The following is a 16,539-nucleotide window of genomic DNA, read 5'->3' on the forward strand; positions in this document are numbered from 1 at the left end:
TTCTGTCCACCTCCTGAAGGCCTAAACAATGAGAGCTAGCTTGCCTGTATCAACCGAGGTGCAATAAAGGGAAAAAAATCCTGATTTTATGACGTTCTAGGGGGACGTCAAAATGTTAATCCTTTTATTTTGAGCCACACATGTATTTTTCAGTCCCAAGAAATGAGTAGGGCTTGTCAGAAGGCCCTGTGGGTTCATTCCTAAGTACTACTGAATCGAAACCTTCACTCATGTAGGCAAGTCATGGTTAAATGTCTTGATGCATGTTACTGAAAGGTTGTTAACAGAACAGGATCGTAGGTTCCAGGAAGTAACCAGGCAAGTGTGAGGTACAAACTCCAAAATACCTGAGAATTATTTTGATGGAAAGTTCTAAAACAGTTTAACTAATTTACACTGAAATGTCCAGCAGATTCTAGGTATTAACTGGGAAAGTGTGTGGCGTGAGCTCCACAGTGTTGTGTGAGTATTTTGGATTAAAAATACTGGGAAGTTTTCTGGTGTGAAAAGCTTGTACGTGAATAAAGTAAAAGTAAAAGTTTTACAGAGTTTGTACCTGCGTGACTGAGAGTCACTTAAATGCTTGTCAGTTGATTATTAGGGAGTCCTTTATACCAACACTGCCCCTACAGCCTTGAAGGCCCTGCTGAAATGTGCCTTAATTTTTCAGATTGGATACAAGGTTTTTGACCCTGCTAAGAGTGTGCTTGCCTTTCATGCAGTGGATTTTAAAGGAAACACATGGTCTGAAACATCCAATCGTTGAACAGCGATCACGCCATTGTGCTGGCGTGTAAAGTGCAGACGCCCAAACTGGTTTCCTGAGTTTGTTGTTATTTTCCTTTTGTATTTTCTAATATCACTGCATTCTTTGGTTCAGAGCAGTCCCTTTTCCTCTTCCTGTGCGCACACATGTCTGTGACATTTGCAGTGTCCGCAGAGATTTAATCACCACCACACAGTCAGAACATCAAATAAAGTCTTCTAGCCAGATTCGAATATCAGGATGTGAACATGCACGTGACGGGAAAAGTATTTGTCACTTCTGTCTAATTGGAGCTTCTTATTATCTGACACATGTCACTGAATACAAAACACAGATGGAACATAAGAAATACCAGCTATTTTCTTTGCAGTAGTTGCACACATTTCTGTGACTGGTACTCAAAATATGACTGATAATCACAGCTGGAAAACAGAAATTTCACACAGCAAGAAATGATGAATAACAGCTAAAATAACTCTTCTCAAATCAAATCAGTCGTATCCGTTCTTTCCCAAAAACTCTGCAGATGTGGCCTGGATGAGGGGATGGAAAAAGCTGTATTGCAGAGCTGGACAATAATCCACAGTGGTTTACTGTGAAAACCGGGGATGAGAAACACAAGGGAATCTGCAGCCTCAGGTCCAGATTAAAAACATTGTTAGGATGGAATGAGTACTGCCGATGTTGTGATAACACAAGTTAATTATTAAAAGACTGTTGGTGATTATTTTGAGTTACTTTCATATTTGTCTTACAAAAAAAGGCTCAGTGCTCATGATTAAACTGGGTTCACTGGCTAGGTAAACTAACCCATTAGCTTACCTTCACTGTTAGCTTACAATGGCTTAATTAGTATAGCGTTTTATGTCTTAAATTGCGCTTCATTATGTGTCATACGTTTTATATGGGAGTCTGGAAAGCAGGCAGGAAGCCATGCTGATGTAGCACATACAGAATGTGGCTTGGCATTGTCTTACTGAAACAAGCAGGGATGTCCCTGAAGAAGAGATTGTCTAGATTGTGGCATATGTTGCTCCAAAATATATGCAAATATGTGCTTATCTACCCCTCAGCATTAATTGTGCCCTTACAGATGTGCAAGTTACCCACACCATTAGCCACGTGTCACGATTGGCCCCTCCCAGTCCTGTCCATGTGCTCCTTTGTTTTGGTTTCAGTCCTGCCCCCTGTTTGGTTACTCCGCCCCTGATTGTATTCACCTGTCCCTCATTGTTCCATGTATTTAAGCCCTGTGTTTGCCCCCTGCGTTTGCCAGTCTTTGTATCATTGTATCTTTGTACCTGGTCTTTGTTTATGTTTATTCTGGTCTTTGTCATGTCATACCCTAAATCTGTACGTGTCGGCTCATTGACCCTGGACTGTTTTGACCAAGACCCTGGATTTGCCCATAGTAAATCTCGCTTATCTCAGCGTGTGTGTCCGCCTCCTCGCTCCCCCTTACAGAAAGACTGGCCACCACAGGACGCAGCAGGTAAGCGAGACTCCAGCATGTGGTTGTTCCGTTGGGACGAAACTCCAGCTGTTTTAAAGCAGCCCGATTTCGCCGTGTCCCAACGCCACCAAGCCGGAGACAGCAAATCCCCTGGCGCTGAGGGAACACGAGTGTCTCGTCGGTCCCGCAAGAAAGCGGAGGACCTTCCCGCCTTGTGTCCGGGCGACAAGAGCTCAGGTAAGCGCCTTGGGTCTGCCCGTCTTGAGCGCCACTGCAGGGAGGAGCGACCTGCAGTGCAAGACGGGGTCAGACGGAAGGAGCATTCAGATGACCCGTTTTGTGGGACTCTGCTATTTCGCAAGCGTCACTGCGAGCTGCCTATCGCTCGAGTGAGCTTTGGGAACGGCCGAGTGGGTCCAGTGTCTGTCTGTTCCTCCAGGTTGGAGCAGAGGTCCCCAGCCCGAAAGGCTGATCCCGTGGCCGCACCCCGCGGCACTTCTGATCCCGTGGCTGCACCCCGCGGCACTCCTGATCCCATGGCCGCACCCCGTGGCACTCCTGATCCCGTGGCCGCACCCTGCAGCACTTCTGATCCCGTGGCCGCACCCCGCGGCAAGCCTGCCTCCGTGGACGTCGTAGCAGGCCCGCCTGCCTCCGTGGACGTCGTAGCACGCCCGCCTGCCTCCGTGGACGTCGTAGCAGGCCCGTCTGCCTACGTGGACGTTACTTCCCCTTTGTTCTCGCCCATCCCGCCCTCGCCTGTGTCTGCTCCCCCTGGGCCTTCCGTTTCTGTCTCTGTTCCTCGTGGTCCTTCTGTGCTTCCTGTGTCTGTTTCTGTTCCTTTGTTTCTGCCTTGTTCGGTCCCTGGTTTTGTCCTGTTCCCTACTGTTGTGTCTGTCTCAGTTCCCGTTCCTGTTGTGGTTCCCGTTCCTGTGTCTCCTTTTGTTTCTGTTCCTGTTTCTGTTTCTGTTTCTGTACCCATTTCCGTTCCTGTGTCTGTCTTGGTGCCTGTTCCCCTGTGTTTTGCGTGGTCTGTTGTTCGTTCTTGTTTTCCTCGTCCTGTGTCTCCGGTCGTCTCTTGGTCGGCGTCGTTTTGTGTTGTGCCTCCTCGTCCTCCCTCCATTTTTTTTGTCCTCGTTCTGTTTCGTCTGTTCCTGTGTCTGGTGTGTCTCCGTCTGTGTCTGTTCCTGTTTCTTGTTCTGCCTCTTGTGGTTCTGCGTCTGTTCCTGTTTCTTGTTCTGCCTCTTGTGGTTCTGCCTCTGTGCCCGTTTCTGCCTCTTGTGGTTCTGCCTCTGTACCCGTTTCTGCCTCTGCTCTGACTTCGGTGTCTGTGCCTGTTGTCTAGTTTGGTTTTGTCTTTTTCTGGGTTTTGCTTTCTTGTTTTGTTTTCGGTTTTGTGTGGCACGCCTCGGTGTGCGTGCCTTTGGGGGGGGGGTACTGTCATGGTTGGCCCCTCCCAGTCCTGTCCATGTGCTCCTTTGTTTTGGTTTCAGTCCTGCCCCCTGTTTGGTTACTCCGCCCCTGATTGTATTCACCTGTCCCTCATTGTTCCATGTATTTAAGCCCTGTGTTTGCCCCCTGCGTTTGCCAGTCTTTGTATCATTGTATCTTTGTACCTGGTCTTTGTTTATGTTTATTCTGGTCTTTGTCATGTCATACCCTAAATCTGTACGTGTCGGCTCATTGACCCTGGACTGTTTTGACCACGACCCTGGATTTGCCCATAGTAAATCTCGCTTATCTCAGCGTGTGCGTCCGCCTCCTCGCTCCCCCTTACACCACGTTTACATGCAGCCTGATAATCCGTTAATAATCCGACTAATATTTGAATTGGAATATAATACGTCCATGTAAACACCTCAGTCGAATAGACTAATCCGATTGAGGCCAATCGGAATACAATTTCTATCCGATTGAACGAGGTGGGTAAACCTCTAAATAATCCATTAAATAGAATAATAATATCAGTGTAAACGCCTGTATCTGATTACACTCCAATCGGAAGAACGTTCTGTGCATGCGCGGCGCATCATAGCAAAAGGTTTATACTGCTCAGCATGGCGGAGCAGAAGCTGGTCTGCAGAGGAGACGAGGTTTATACTCTGAGCTTTAAAAGACGGCGGTGGTCTTTCTTTATAAGTGCATGTGAAGGACGTTTTTCTGAGCCTGACATCACTTTAAATCAAATTAAAACCACAAGTGTGCCAACTGGAAACAAGTGGGCCAACTCATCTCACTGGGACTGGACGTCACGTGATGTCCGCCGTCATGGTAACGTTTACCACTCCACGTATGCGCGTCATTTTGCATCGGATTACTTGTAGCGAGCATGTAAACGATTTTCGTCAGATTGTTGAGAGTTGAGAGTGAGCATATAAACACCTCAGTGTGAATCTGTAGTCTGATTGTATTCAATCGGATTGGCAAAAATCTTTGCATGTAAACGTAGCCATTGTCACCAACACATCCTCATACAAAGACACTGCTTTTTTAAAATTATTTTATGCTGGAAACTGTTGTGATAGTCAGTTCCCTCTTTAGCTGGGAGAACACAGTATCCAGTCTTACCAAAAGTAATTTGAAAGGTGGACCACAGCATGCTTTGTGTTCGTCCATCTCAGATGAACTTTGGCCCAGAGAAGTCGGCAGCATTTCTGGATGTTATGTCTTCCGTTGTGTATAGAAGAATCTTAACTTGTGACATACTGTGTGTACTGACGAGGGTTTTCTAAAGTATTCCTGGGCCCAACAGAAACAAGGTTGTGGACGTTCAATATTGTTTTTTTTGTTTGTTTTTCGCCTTGCCTTTGCACAGAGATTTCCTCTATTTTTTTTTTTTTTTTTTTGCAATCGTGCATTAAAAGATGTTGTTCCTAAACTGTTGGGCTGTTCACTCACAGACTTTTTGCAAAGTGGTGACTAAACCATACAAGACTGTTCCTTTTATACCTGCCTATCTGCCTGTTTACCTGTGGAAAGTTAAACAGATGTTTTTGATTACTTACTAAATAATGTGAAGCAGGTTAATGCTGTGTTTGAATGCTGCAAAACCTGTAGCAAAATGTTGTAGCATAATAATTCATTCATAATTATGCTAAATAGCCAATGAAACAGAAACTCTACATAACAGAAATAGAACTAGAAAGATCTGGGTCTTTACTGTGCTTAATTTTTTTTTTTTTTTTAAACAATTGTGATTAAACAATCCTGAAATCCTGGTGTGCTGCAACCCCACTTCCTACATACAGTCTACAGCAGTTTAGTCCCGTCCAGTTTAGTCCCATCCATTTTGAATGAGGGACATTTCAGGGCAGCCACTCAGCAGAGCTCATTTACCTATGTCAATCCTAAAAGCACATCAACAGAAATGGATAAGAAGAGGTTGGAAATGGTCATGTAAAGGTAAATTAGGACTGTTTTGGTACGTAAAACCACATAAATGTCATAACTAGACCTCGGGGGAAAGCAGATGAAATGCCAGAAAAATGTGAAATATGGCACCTTTCATTTTGTTTATATATTTGAATAATAAGTGTTAGCAGTTTTTTCCCACAGCTGGTGCAGATGATGTGGTCACTTGTGGCAGATTTGCTAAGCAAACTGTAGAGGAAGGAAAAAGGAGACCGAAAGCTTGAGAGGAAATGCTCACATACACTCTCTTTTTCACAACGACGTGAGTTCCCCTAGTGAAATTAATTTATTAGCCCAACAGGAAATGATGTTTGAGTCAGCTGTTCTTCTGCGCTTCAGAAAAATGGGATGCAAAAAGCACTTTTACAAAGAGCCACTGGGTAGTTGCTTAAAAAGGCAATTCCACCCATTTTGTAGCGGAAATCTGCATAATTCAGCGGTTGAGATGTAAATAAAGTAATTCAGAGTGATTTGATATATAATGGTTTAATAAACGGAAACTCTGAATTCATTACAGTGGTGCTGATGGAAACCGGGGTTGCAATATGTACAACACAAATATACGTAATGTCCAAAACAACCAATGGGCCTACGCTTGTTTCCTGAATATTTATATGCAATGTTGATAATGGTGAAATAGGGGTAAATTGGAAAAAATACGTTTTCTTTTGTGGATTCATTTGCCTTACAGAACCTTGCATGCGCCTCTCCACCATGAATACAGTTTAAAAATGCCTTTTAGGCCAAGTCCTTCACACACAGCTACCGTAAAACAATGCATCAGACATCAGGCACTGTGTTCCTAACTATTTCATGTTATAATAGCTTTCTGTGAGGAAGCTTTCGGAGGCATTAAACATCTCTGACATCTGATCATCACCAGTGTGAAGAATTCTGGCTTGGTGCACTTCTCTGACTTTGTTTACACCTTTATGGCTTAATTGTGCAGACATTTAGAAAAAGATCTGTAGAATTCCCCTTTTAAACTTTTTCAAAAGACATAAAAGACTGGATGTTGAGTAACTTCCTCCTACTCAACGCAGACAAAGCAGAATTCTTCCTTTTGGTCCAAAAGCTGCTAGAAAAAAAGTGAAAACTTAGTAGTTTCTTGGTTGCATCAGGTCCATCTGTTAGAAAACCTTGGCATTGCAAATGATTTGTCTTTCCATGCACATATAACCAATATTACTAGATTAGCTTTGTATTTATGTATTAGATTAATCAAGTAAGGCGGTGAACTACTTTCAGTCAAACCTTTAGACAAGCAGGTGTTAGCAAAAACTATATTTTTCTCAGACAGAGACTTTTGATATATTTATCATACAGAAGTGGACTTTCATTTGAAACACAATATAGGAAGGAGAAGCCAACTTTGCACTTAGAGTCCAGACATGAAAACATCTCTTGTTTTCTCTCTTTTTAGTTGCAGCACGGTTAATATGCAAGTCTTCATCTGTAGCTCTGACCTGTCAGTTTTCTTCCTTTCAGTTTTTCTACGTTTGTCATGATTGCGGGATTAAACTTGGTTGCTTGGTTAAAAGAAAGTTATTGGTTAAAATTGACCTACTTGTTGAGTGGGTAATGATAGGTTGGCAGTTTACACGATTATGATGACAATGACTTTCCCAAGTAAGAAACAGTCTGATGAACAAACTCATGTATTTTTTTCCCCACTTAGTGTTTATATAGTTGTATAGTAAAAGCTATGTTTTGGTAAAAGTTTGGGCACCCCTGGTCAAATGACGTTTTTCTTTTTTTTGTTGTTGTTTTCCTAAGTGATAATAAGTTGATGTATCAACACATTTTAATGCATAATTACTGTTTATTTGCTGAACATATTGGGAAATTTTCATTTCACAGCAGTTTAAATGCCTAAGTCTGTATGCTTATATTTAGTGGGTAAAACCTACCTGTCACAGAATGATGTTTTATTTCCTGCCTGGGTATGTACACCATGCTACCCTAGTAAGAGTCTTTGGGCAATGCTCTTAACACCTATTGCATATATTATTTACATTTATCTGTAATGTGAATTTCATTTTTAAAAATAGTTAACGTTTCCCTTTTTTAAAATGAAGTCTGATGATAAAACCTGCACTAACTTCCAGTTTTAGTAAACTGTAGCAGTCATGTAAATGCTCTTGACCCTGCCATCATGAAATAATGGCCAAGCATTTGGCAGGCATCTAGTAGAGTGGGTGTGGAATTATGAAGGATTGCCAAGCTGATATGCCAAGTTAAAGGAGTTGTTTAAGTAGTCACTATCTAACGTCCAGCCCTGATATTATAGTTGTATTATTGTTCCATAGTTCCATTCTGATCCATGGCATTGTGCAGTACATTACAATGCTGCACTGCCCCAGTGATTTAGCTAGTTGAGCTGCTCAGGAGCCAATGTCCATGTGTTTGTCAGTGATTTCTCACTGCTGTTGTCCTGTTTTTGATATGCAAAGAACATTTTTAGTTGTCATAAACAACCGTTTTACAGAAGAAGGAATTCTCAGCACCATCTTAAGGGCTGTCATGTTGGCTCAGGTGAAGGGTGTTGAATCAAAGTGAACATTTAATAGCAGAACCTGCCCAGCAATCATCACAGTCCTCTTGGATTTCCCTTTTCAAATCTTTTCAAAAAGAGCTTTTTTTAAGCGGTAACAGTGAACTACTTTAAAATCCTGCACATTTCAAAACCATTACACTTCCTTTGTTAGACTTTAGGTTAAAAGTACTTCATCTGTTATACATGACTACCGCTATAACTTCATTACTGCATCACAAATGCATGTCCGATGCTACACAGCGAACAACAAAAATAAAGGCACTGCACCGCAACTCTACACCAAGTGTATAGCAAGACTAAGTAATAATGTTACTCTATATGGCCAAACCTGATCATCATACCTGTAGGAGCATGTTGGACATCCTATTCCAAACTCATAGGCATTATTATGGAGTACGCCCCCCTTTTTGGCTACAACAGCCTGCACTCTTCTATGAAGCCCTTCCACAAGAGGCACTGATGTTAGACAAGAAGATTTCAGCAATGTGCTCACTGGGGTTCAGATCAGGGCCCTGTGCAGACCACTGGAGTTTCTCCATACCAGACATGTCAAACTGTGTCTTTATGAACCTTGTTTTGTGCACATGGTCACAATCATGCTGGATCAGGAAAGGGCCTTCCCCAAACTGTTGCCACAAAGTTGGAAGATTAAAATCATCAGAAATAATATTGTATGCTGTAGCATTAACACTGCGCTTCACTGGGACTGAAAAGCCCAAAGTCCTGAAAAACAGCCCCAGCCCTGCATTCTGGTAGGTGACATTCTCCTGGCCTTTACCAAACCAAGATTCATCCATCAGACTGCCAGCTAATAAAGCATTATTCATCACTCCAGAGAACGTTTCCACTTTTCCTGAGCCTAGTGGCAACATGCGTTACACAAACTCCAGCTGACACTTGGCATTGCATATATGAGGCTTGTGTGTAGCTGCTCGGCCATAAAAACCCATTTAATGAAGCTCCTGACGCTTATTTTGGCTTTCACAGGCAGTTTGGAACTCTGTAATAAGCAATGCAACACAGGATAGGTGGTTTTACATGCTATGTGAGTCAACCCTTGGCAGCCCTGCTCTGTTAGTTTATGTGCTCTGCTGCTTTTGAGCTGATGCTGTTTCTGCATGCTTCTATTTCACAACTTACGGTTGACTAGGGCAGAGCTAGAATGGCAGAAATTTCACAAGCTGACATGTGGCAAAGGTGGCATTCTGTGACAGTGCTACATTCAAAGTCAGTGAGCTCTTCAATATGATGTTTTCCAATGTTTGTTAAGAATGCATGGCTATGGACATGATTTTATACAACTGTTAGAAATGCTTGTGCTATGCTTCTGGCCATGAATAGGTGTGGAATTACCAAGGGTATAGGTTCAATGATCGAACAGTATTCTTACAATAATCTCTAAAAAGGAATGTTAGATATAATACTGGCATGTAAGATTCTTTCACTTAAAACTCCAATATAACACCTTTTCCAGGGCACAAGCAAGTAAACATTACATCCCCATGCAGAAGCCTTTATATTTTATCTTGCTGAAAGATGTCGCTTCCTGTCCAGTGCAAACTGCTGATGCAGGGAAACTGTTTCTTTGGTTTGGAGGCTAATGAAGCTAACATGTAATGAAAACTTACAGCCACCAGTTAGCTTCATGCAGTGTATACCTAAATCATCACATGATAGCCACATCTTAATTAATCTACAATAGACTTACATAATAACTTAACAGTAAATTCATTGGAATCTGATTTTACATACGATTCATTAAATACACTGCCAGAAAAGATGGTCCTTTAAGGTTCTTTGGTTTACAACTATTTTCTTTACTAACCAGGCTTAACATTATGATCCTTGTTTCTACATTCCTTGTCCATTTTATCAGCTCCACTTACTACATAGTTGCACTTTGTAGTATTACAATTAAATTAGTCCTGTTTCTGTTTCTCTGATACTTTGTTAGCCCCTGTTTTACCCTGTTCTTCAGTGGTCAGGACCCCCATGGCCCCTCACAGAGCAGGAACTATTTGGGTAGTGGATCATTCTCAGCACTGCAGTAACATTGATGTGGTGGTGTGTTAGTGTGTGTTGTGCTGGTCTGAGTGGATCAGCTGGAGTTTTTAAACGCTCTTTCCACTCTCTGTCCACTCTATTAGACACTCCTACCTTGTCAGTCCAGCTTGTAGATGTAAAGTCAGAGATGATGGCTCATCTGCTTCTGCACAGTTTGTGCTGGTCATCCTCTAGTCCTTTGTCAGTGTTCGAGGGATGCTGCCCACAGGACACTGCTGGCTGGACATTTTTGCTTGGTGGACTATTCTCAGTCCAGCAGTGACACTGAGGTTTTTTATGAGTATGAGCGCTAGTAAATGGAGATTTCCTGTTATTAATGCTTGTTGTTGTGTTTTTAATGTTCATATATGAAGCATTACATATCATGAGAACGCAGTGGAGTATTATGCATGAAATCTGCAACTTATGAAGTTAGCATTGTATGTAGGCCATAGTCTCTCAATGTTGGTCTCCCTGGCACGCAGTGAAAATTGTGGTGCTCTGGTGTTTGGCTGCACCACCACTTTAAAATGTGTTTCAGCACTGCTTTAGTTCATTGTCGTGTTTGTTCATGCAGAAACAGTCTCTGACTTGAAGACTGCTTTGAGCAAAATGGCTCTTATGCCGTCTTTAGCCCCGACAGCATCTTCAGCGCAGCGGCAGGCCCAGGAGAGAGATGATGCAGTTTTAACATGTGCTATTTTATTTATCTGTGCTAAGTAACAGTTTCAGTGTGGTCGTCTGAGAAAGCATTACACGTGTTTCACAAAAAGGCTTTGAGAGATTGAGGCCCAAGGCAGCTTAGTTCAGTTAGTTAAAGTGCTGAAGTTGGCACTGCACAACATGTTGTTTGTTGGTTTTTATTCGAGATGGAACAGATCAGACGCCTAGTATTGGTGTTGTAGAAGAGTAAGGTAAAAGCTTAAAATGGAAGTATGGATTTAAAAAAAAAATAAAGTAAACGTTTTAACAAAATGTTTAAAGATAAGTGTTTTTTCAGTGCAGTGGTTCCATATAAAGATGAAGTAGTGTAGTTGGGGATAGTTTCATTTTTCAATAATGTGAATAGTTCTGCTAACCCAAAATCGCAAGTGTTATTAAAATAATTATAATAATTAGAATTAGAATATTTATTGTAGTAATATTGTAACTCTAGTAATTATTTAGTAATCATCCTATAGTAATTATAATGGTACCAGGTTGGTAATAAAATGCTAGAAATAATGGTAGCAAGTTGTAATAACCTAAAAATGATGTGTTCATTTTCTAGTTGTTAATAATAATTAATAAAAACCTTCATTTTCATTATACAGCCTTATGATTTAAAAGCATTGAGGTGATATGTTGATAAAGCAGATGCGCCCTAAAAGCTGGACACCTTATTTCTCCAAAATGACAAAGATTGTTTAATTGTTCATTTCACTTTTACTGTAATGTCTACTAATTAAATGATTATCAGCTGGAAATTTTTTTATTTATAGGTAATTAGTTTCATTTTATTGCCAACTAGTCACCTCTGCAGTTGTCAAATGGTAAAACTTATCTGTAAAGAGCTATTTAAAAATAAATAAATAAATAAATAGATTTGTAATAAGCACCTTAAAGGTAAAATGAATGTAAAAACATGAGTACAATGGGGTTTTATTTATTTAATTAATTACTTATTTATTTAATTATTTATTTATCTATCTTTTGGAAATGTATTAAATTTCAGTGGTACTCAAAGTACAGATCTTTCAAAATAATACTTAAGTCCAGTACAACATACATAAGTAATTGTAAGTAATGTCATGGAGCCTAATGTTGACATAAAAACAGTGACTAGCTTATAAGAATTTTAATAACTTTATTTTTAAGTAGTCACATTTAGCACAAATTTGTAAGTGAAATTTCCTTTTGAGGAAGAATTTAACTGAAGCTGCACTTTTGTTTAAGTAATTGTCTACATATCTCCTCTTGGGTAGTGGTGTGTCTGGCTGTGTCTCGATTCGCTCATTAGTTCTATATGCAGTGAATGAGTTTGGACTCCGGTCACAGCCATATGTCAGTCACACACAGCGGTGTTTCATACAATAATGCCTTTCTCAATTCGATTAACACCACAAGCATAATGCTTATTACTGTTAGCTTCGCTAGTGCCAAGCTAACTATGGGACATATATGTAAATAATGGCAGCTCTTGCTAAAACACAGTGAACTGATGACTGAAGAGGCATTCAGTCAGCAGTTCATATGAACATTACAGCTGGCCCTTTCAGTAAAGATTTAAACTTAAACTTAACTGGATATCCCTGAATGGGCCTAATTAGCCTGTTCGCAAATCAGCCTATGTCATATTTCATTAAGTAAATAAATAAACTGCAACACTTATGAACTATAACACATTGTGAATTATTTTGTCGGTAGTCCTTGACAAACATTAACATGAGACCATATAAGTAAATTTAAATGGGAGACTAATGAAACTGCTTAGCTAAGTAGCTAACAGGCTGCAAAGAACATTTCAGTGAGTAAAAAATTGATAGTGACTTAAAATGTCTTTGCCAGAATAAAACCTTTGGTTGTTGGTAGTGTTTATTTATTTATTTATTTATTATTGTCATTTTTTACAGTTGTGAAAAATAAACATTTGATTCTAAACATTTTTTTCTGGTGGAGAAGCAAGTGAGAACATACAGCATTTCCAAGTTGAACTTGGAAGCATGCTGTTATTTGAGGTCAGGAGGCAGAGCGAACAGTCGTTGCTCACTGGTTTTTACAGTGTATTGTTGAAACTTTTAGAGAACGAAACATCCAGTGCACTCGAACTATTGCCAGGAGGAAGGTTCCCTGGGCAGTACCCAATACTGAATTTAGGGGCTCTTTGAGACAAATTGTATGATTTAGAGTTTGAGCAAGGTGTTGTAGATATCCGTCTTAAGAGGAGGGCATTTAAAAGCAGCTATTGCTGATACTGTTGGTATCAGCTGATATGCAAGATTTTAAATGTTTGAATTTTGAAAAAAGATTTTGAATTTAAACCTGTACTTTATATATTAGCCTTTGCAATAATGAAATTGCAGAAGCCTGTAGTATGTAAATGAGCCTTCTAGCTAATGACCGTGTCCTTTACTGTGTGCTCGGAGCATCTTGATCAATCATAGTACCATTTGAGCCTTTTTGTGGAGGTCTGGATGAATCAAAGGATTCATGTAACCCGGCAAAAGTTCATTATTTTGGTCAAAATAATGCAGGACAATCTTCAATCATATCCATTAATAGCTCTTGCTCTTGATGTGTAGGAGGGTATATTGCAGTTTCAGTGTGTATCAGTAGAATTGCAATACTGCAATTTTTTTTCCCATATTGTGGAGCCGAAGCTCAAGTCTCAAAATCTCCAAAACTTGACTTTGTCCAGTAATAAACACACAAATAAACAAGAATGCAGCCTTTTCCATGACCCTTGAAACATGTTGTTTTTTTTTCTCCTTTATTGGGACACTAAAGTGGGTTATTGTGCAAATAATACTGAAGCATTTATTATGAATGAGTTCACCTCTTACATTTTTAAAATCCTGTTACTGGACACTACAAACATTGTAACCACGGTTACCATCCCAAGGACCTTCTCCATAGTTCTTCAACTTGAAGCTCGCAGACATTTGTTCCTTTCCAGTTGTAAATTTAACGGATCCAGACAGAAATCGAAGCATGGCGCGGATGAATATGGTGGACCAGAGAGCGCTGAGGAGTCATTTAGCTGCTATTCAGGCCATGAGAGCACTGATGGAGACAACTTATGTGGTGAAGGAGTGCAGCAATGCTTTCTCGTAGATTTGTTTCTTTTTTCTAATGAAGGAAAAGTTGCTTTTAGGTTTTCATTACTCTACAAAGTCACTTGGTTTAATGGTTGCTGTTGTGCCGTCTTTCTCGTAGGGTGAAAAAAACAATGGATTTGACGTTCTGTACCATAACATGAAACATGGCCAGATCTCCAGCAAGGAGCTTTCAGATTTCATCAGAGAAAGGTAAGTTATTACATAGACAAAACATGAAATGTTGTCGCTGTGGGTGGATGTGTATACAGTCGTACGCAAATTTTAAGTGGCCTCGGTCAAATGACATGTTTTGTTGATTTTAAGTGAAGTTAACACATTTGTATTTAACATATTGGGTAAAAAGTAAAACATAATTTTTGCAATGGCCACACTTACTGGCACATTTCATACTATATGTTAATCTCATCAAATAAATGGAAATAGTGCCCTAAATTGCCAAATGTAATGTATACCGTCGCTGTTCAAAGAAAAACAAGTATCTCCAAAATAGTAACTTTACAGGAGAAGTCAAAAACACTCTTAGCTTCCAGTGTAAGTTAATGGAAAGAGGTTTTATTCCAAGTGATTTTAAAGCATTTCTATTGGTCTGTTCATCATGAAATCTTCACAGGACGTAAAGAAAAGCTGCTGTGTTGAAATGATGAAGAAAAATAAAAATCTACAAAAATGGTTTTCTTTGGACAGTGACAATATGTATTGTGTATGTATGTATACACTGTATATAATATGTAAAACTATATGTATTTGTTCCCTGCTGAAGATGTGTTAACTTAGAAAATCAACAAAATGGAATTTGACTGGGGTCAATTTGACTGGAGTTAATTGTGTTGCATGCGTAATGTCTCTGCTAGCAGATCGACACACTTGATGTTGTAACTATTGAAGACTGAAATAAAAATGGGCAGGGTTCTGATGGAAGTTCTTTAGATTCTTACATGAAGGAAGCTTCCCTTCAAATTCTTGAGCTGTCAGCCACTTCAGTGAACAAATGTCTTTCAATTCACTGCAGGTTTCAAATGCTTGCTTTCTCTAGAATGAAAGCAAAATATTAAATATCCTAGCATGTCCTCAGCAGTCAGAAGTTGTGGAGGAAAGGGTTTTTATTTATAGTGTTTATTTATACAATTCTGTTGTGTAACTACAGACTTTTCTTGAAGTAGTTCATCGTGGTTGTTTAGGTGCCTCTTTTCACATTCAGCTTTTTGATTGAATCACATTTGCTTCCAGAATTTGCTCATAATTTAGTAGAGTCAATTTCTCCCTCTATTCATGCAGTGTTTCTGGTGGCACTGTCTGCAACACAACCACAAAGCATAGTAGATCTGCCCACATGCTCAACAGTTGGCAAGCTGTGGTAGCAGGAAGTTTCACTGCTGCGCTATAGAGCAGTGCTCTACCACTTCTTTTGTTAGCTCAACCAGTCCTAAATGTCTTTGGCTGTCAAGGGGACTTGCTTTGCCTTTCTGGCCAGCATACGAGCCATTGAATCTGAGTTTTCTTGTTCTTCCTCATCTTGCCTTGACTTCCACAGGTCCCCTTAACTACCATTTGAGACACTGAATATTGTGAGCTGAATGTGCTTTGACATATTTTTATAGCCCTCCTTTGCTTTGTATTCAGCAGTTCATTATATTATATCAACATTATATCAGTATGTGCAAAAAGGAGAATCAGTGGTGACGCTTACATGAAAAGATTTTTGCCAATCTGATTAAATATATTTTGGTTACAGATTTAGACTGAGCTGTTTTATGTGCTCACGCTACTCAACAATCTCACTGAAAATCTTTGTTTACATGCTCACTCCAACATTATGCGTATGCTTAGAGAGCCACTTGATGTAAACATCACCAAGACAGCGAGTATCACGCGAGTCCAGTCAGGGTGGGATGACTTTTCAGCTGGCGCTTTTTAATTGCTTTAAAATTATGGCAGAAAAATGTACTTCACATGTATTAAGGAAGCGGCGAGAGGAAGACAGCAAGTTTTGACACCCATAAGCTGGACACCCGTCCTACTGCCGTCTTCAAAGCTTAAACTTCTCCTTCTCTGCAGACCACTTTCTGCTCCGCCATGTTGAATGCTCTAAATGAACATACGCAGAGCATACATAACTTCCCGTTATCAGCTGTTATTCAGATTATTAAGAGATTATTAGGCCGCATGTACAGGGGTTGGACAATGAAACTGAAACACCTGTCATTTTAGTGTGGGAGGTTTTATGGCTAAATTGGACCAGCCTGGTGGTCAATCTTCATTAATTGCACATGGCACCAGTAAGAGCAGAGTGTGAAGGTTCAATTAGCAGGGTAAGAGCACAGTTTTGCTCAAAATATTGCGATGCACACAACATTGAGTGACATACCAGAGTTCAAAAGAGGACAAATTGTTGGTGCACGTCTTGCTGGCCAAGACAGCAAGTCTTTGTGATGTATCAAGAGCCACGGTATCCAGGGTAATGTCAGCATACCACCAAGAAGGACGAACCACA

The 16,539-nt window shown here is 40.3% G+C and overlaps 1 protein-coding gene across 8 annotated transcripts in view; it reads left to right on the top strand.

The window, feature by feature from the left end:
- Window positions 1-16,539, top strand: part of fcho2 (FCH and mu domain containing endocytic adaptor 2) — a 108,861-nt gene that overhangs the window by 20,712 nt on the left and 71,610 nt on the right. For all 8 annotated transcript variants that reach the window (XM_017698542.2, XM_017698535.2, XM_017698552.2 and 5 more), the window contains exon 2: window positions 14,146-14,237. In XM_017698542.2, the coding sequence (XP_017554031.1) occupies window positions 14,146-14,237 (92 nt within the window). The remainder of the gene's footprint in view (window positions 1-14,145; window positions 14,238-16,539) is intronic.

This window comes from Pygocentrus nattereri, chromosome 23 (genome assembly GCF_015220715.1).
Source record: "Pygocentrus nattereri isolate fPygNat1 chromosome 23, fPygNat1.pri, whole genome shotgun sequence".
Taxonomy (NCBI): domain Eukaryota; kingdom Metazoa; phylum Chordata; class Actinopteri; order Characiformes; family Serrasalmidae; genus Pygocentrus; species Pygocentrus nattereri.